Source organism: Heteronotia binoei, chromosome 15, assembly GCF_032191835.1.
Source record: "Heteronotia binoei isolate CCM8104 ecotype False Entrance Well chromosome 15, APGP_CSIRO_Hbin_v1, whole genome shotgun sequence".
In the NCBI taxonomy this organism is placed as follows: domain Eukaryota; kingdom Metazoa; phylum Chordata; class Lepidosauria; order Squamata; family Gekkonidae; genus Heteronotia; species Heteronotia binoei.
The window spans coordinates 26,360,765-26,364,708 of NC_083237.1; the positions used below are offsets into that span (position 1 = coordinate 26,360,765).

A 3,944-nucleotide genomic window follows, 5' to 3' on the forward strand; every position below is an offset into this window, starting at 1 on the left:
AAGGAGGCCTCCACCATTACCTTTCTTAAAAAGGGAGCAGTGCACGGAATGGGGGTAGCAAGACTACTCTGTCTGTGTTTTCACCCCTTTCACCGCCACCCCTTCCGAAAGCCCTCTGTTGATCTGACACTTTGTGTGCATTTACTTAAAAGACTTGTGTGTGTGCTGTTCTGGCAGGCTGGTGCACGCACCCAATTAAGTTGACATGAGCTGGGCAGGAGTTCCCCACTTAGTATCTCCCCTTCTACCTCCAATGGGAGGTCTTTGCGGAATCAGGGCAGCTGTTTGTTTTGCAGAGCATCTCCAGGCTGGGTCTGCCATGCCACTTTCAGGAGTAGCAATACCTCTGGATCTTTGCCCACAAAGAGCTTCCAGTCTTCTATGATGACAGTGGTGGAAGTTGGAGAGAGGGAAGGGGAATAGGTGCAAAACTGGCAGAGGGGGGTGGGGTTTGTTAAGCTGGCAAAGGTGTTTGTGCAAAAGTTACGCTGTGTTTGGGGCTTCCTTTGCCTGGCTGTGCAGAAAGGCCATGACTTATGGTGACCCTGTAGTGGTTTCACGAGAAAATCAGAGCCCCTGCTAGCCTCTGGACTTCCTTGGGGTCTCCCATCCAAATACTAACTAGGACTGACCCTGCTTAGCTTCCAAGATCTGATGAGATCAGGGTACCTGGGCTATGCTGGTCAGGGCCCTTAACCCCTGCAAACCCTGAAAAAAAAAGATTTTGGCATCTGAAGAGTTAAGAGCTAGGGTCCTGGCAACTGAGCCTTCCTGCATACTACAGTGAGGGAGTGTTGCCCACAGGAGAGGATTCTGGGAGACAGGCCTCATGGGCCCTTTCGCCACCTCCTGCCAAGCCAGGTTTCTTTTTCCTACTACCCACTGCTGACTCGGCTTTCTCTCTCCCTTTTCCCACTCCTGTCAGCAGTTTTGATCTCTGTGGGAGAAACTTGGTTGGGTTTCCTTCTTGCTTTGCCTGCCTCCCCACTTTCCTTGGCTCCCCCTCCCCCCACTTGCCCGGACTGTGACCCCTACCCCAAGGGTAGTACTATCACTCCTCTGAAATGTAACTCATCTCAAGCTGTTAGATCATCAGACCACAGGGACAGTTCTGAAGTCTGGGGCACATTTGGGGGAGATGAGAGACCCCCTGGGGTCTAGGGGGGTGGTCTACAGTTGCCAACTTCTAGGCAGAGCCTGGAGGCCTCCTGACATTACAGCCGATCTCTGGATGACAAAGATCAGTTCCCCTGGAGGAAATGGCTGCTTTGGAGGGCAGACTCTGTGATGATGTCACATCCCTCCTCAGTTGCCAGGAGCTGGCAACCCTAACTGGAGGCCCCTCAGCCTTCTTTGTGCCCCTGACTCTGTTGTTTCTTGGGATGATAGCAGGGAAGTCAGGGACTCAGAAATCTCCAACACAACTCTGCTTCTCTTTCAGCAGCCATCCCCCATTCTAATGCCGGAGAGCTCACTCCTCCTCCCTTAGGCCCTGGAAATCCTGGCTTGCCATGCTTTCCTCCATAGGGAATCCAGGCATCCTGTGACCCAGACCTCGCAGCAACCGAGATGTTCCTCCGTTTGAGGAACCAGTTAAACAAGTTGGGGACTCGGTGAGTGGGTTCAGGACATCCAAGGCTGGGGCAAGAAAAGTTCTTCCACCATTCATTCCTTTTGAAATGTGGCAAAATCTGCCAGATTCTTAAAGGGACAAAGCCCTCCGCCCGCCCAGTGCCCTCCTCCTTGACTCAATGTGATGCGGAAGTCTTGGGTTCAAATCTCTGCTTACCCCTGAAGCTCTTTGGATAGCCTCAGAGCAAAACGCGATGCTTAACCTACCTCGCAGGATTGTTGTGATGATAAAATGGGATGGCCCCATGCTCTGCATCCTGAACTTCTTGAAGGAAGGGTGGGAGACACATTTTTAATAGGCAAATTCTTTTAAGTGATAAGCTCAAGGGCAGGGCATGTTTTGTTTTGTCTTTTTCATTTTCCTGCAGCACCCAGCAATTTTCGCCGCTTGATAAATAATAAATATGCCAGGCAGTCATAGACGAAAGTCAGCTTCCAAATCAGCGTGCTTAATTGAAGGCAGTGGCGCTCATTTGCAAAAGGGCTTTTCTGCAATCCTGCTGTTTGTTCTAGCGACAGTCCTGCGAGGTGGAGTCACTGCTGCGGTGGTTCCCGTTTGGCAGATTGAGCAGCTGAGGGTGGTGGGAGAACGGCTTTTGAAAAATGTATGGATGGGTGTGAGAGAATGACTTGCTGAATAATGAACCAGTTGTCTTGGTCTCCTGGATTCCAGCTGCCTGAGCAGCAGGCCGGACTGGCTTTCAGGGGAAGACTGTCCTTTGGGTCCCCTTCTCATCCGTCTCTTCCTTTCTCCCCAGATGCCCATCCTCAAGCAGTCTCCTGTCTCCCACTCCAAGAAGCGACCCCGTCTGGATCGAGCCATGATCAGCGCTCCTTTGGGGGACTTCCGGCACACGATGCACATCGGTCGGGGTGGAGATGCTTTTGGGGACACATCTTTCCTCAGCAACCACGGGGGCCCCAAGGCCAACGGTCTGGCCTTGGACATTTCTGGGTCTCCAGAGCGCCTCTCCATTTCCGGAGCAGATTCTGGCCCATTTGAATTGCTGTCTCCCCCGGGTAGGGGGAACGGAGTCATCCAGAGCCCAGCGACCTCAACCCCTGAAGGAAGCTACGTGGTACTGCAGGGCCCAGAAATGGCGGCGCAGCAGCCACAGGCGCCCGCTAATGGAGCAGGCTGGGACCTGCACCAGAAGATCTCCTTGGAGAGCTCCACGTTGGAGTACGGCGAGTCCCTTCTTTCCTTCCAGTTGGATCTTGGGCCTTCTATCTTGGATGAGGTGCTGGGAGTGATGGATAGAGACTGGGACAGTATCAAGGACCTGGACCAGGTGCCAGTGAGGAACGAAAGTGCGAGCCCAGTGGGACACCACCTCCACCATGCTGTTGACGATGAGGACGACGATGAAGATGAGGACGAGGACATGGGGCAGGGATACAGCTTTGAGGATGAGCAGGATGACGAGATTGGGCTATAGGAAGGGGGAGCGACACCAGTCTGTCTCTCCTTGGCTTTCCACCTCTCCTCCCTCTGAAACACTCCACTCTGCAGAGTTCCCCAGTAGTGGGCAGCTGGTCGCCCGTGAGCCAAGCCTGTCCTGCAGATGACCGCTGGCTGGCCTGCCACTTCTCTTTGGCCTTCAAAGAAGCCTTCTTGCTTTACACCTCTCCTAGCTGACTTCAAGAGGAGGACGGACAGAGGCTGCTCTCCCCTGCCATGACTGCTGCAGCCGCCTGTTTGAGGAAAGGCATCAGGCTGGTCTGTGATCTTCTCTGATCTCCAAGTCTGGCAATGGCGATGGAAGGAAGGGGGAAAGGGAACAGGACTTGGCTTCTCAGCCTGGAGATTGAACTTCTGGCCAGCCGAGTGATAATGCTACAGAACACAAGCTTTGAAAAACAGGATTGTGGTGCATGCCCAATAGCAGTTGTCCTTTTCCTTGATTTCTCGTATTCCCCAATGATGCCTGGAATGGTATAAACTCTTCCGTGTACACAGCGTTGGCTCCTGCAGAGAAATGCATCTCTGCTTCTGGCCACCTCATCTCTGTAGAACAGAAGAAGCAGTGCATCAGTGGACATGCTGAAGAAACCCTCCATGTCTCTGTCTTCTCCTCTTGCCTTTTGTTTCTCATCCATCCATCTTTGAGCCCCACCGGGACAGAGAGTCCGTCTTTCTCAGCTGTTGTTCATTCAAGTCTAACCAGAAAACAGTTTGGGTAGAGAGATGAGAGGAAGGGACACGGGGCGGACTGAGATGTTGAAAGAAGAGCAGCCGCCTATCACTTGAGCTGTGAAGATGAATGGCCCTTGTGGCATAAGTGGAGCTCTGCTTGTTTCTCTCTGCCGGC

At 52.9% G+C, this 3,944-nt stretch overlaps 1 protein-coding gene across 1 annotated transcript; it reads left to right on the forward strand.

Annotated features, from left to right (window-relative positions):
• Positions 1-2,360: 2,360 nt before the first annotated feature.
• CDC42EP5 (CDC42 effector protein 5) lies at positions 2,361-3,298 on the forward strand. The gene has a single exon (XM_060255637.1). The coding sequence runs from the start codon at positions 2,391-2,393 to the stop codon at positions 3,069-3,071; it is 681 nt and encodes a 226-aa protein (XP_060111620.1). The 5' UTR covers positions 2,361-2,390; the 3' UTR covers positions 3,072-3,298.
• Positions 3,299-3,944: the final 646 nt, after the last annotated feature.

What these genes read in the sequence shown, in the direction of transcription:
- CDC42EP5 (XM_060255637.1), top strand. Translation starts at nt 2,391, where the DNA reads ATGCCCATCCTCAAGCAGTCTCCTGTCTCCCACTCCAAGAAGCGACCC.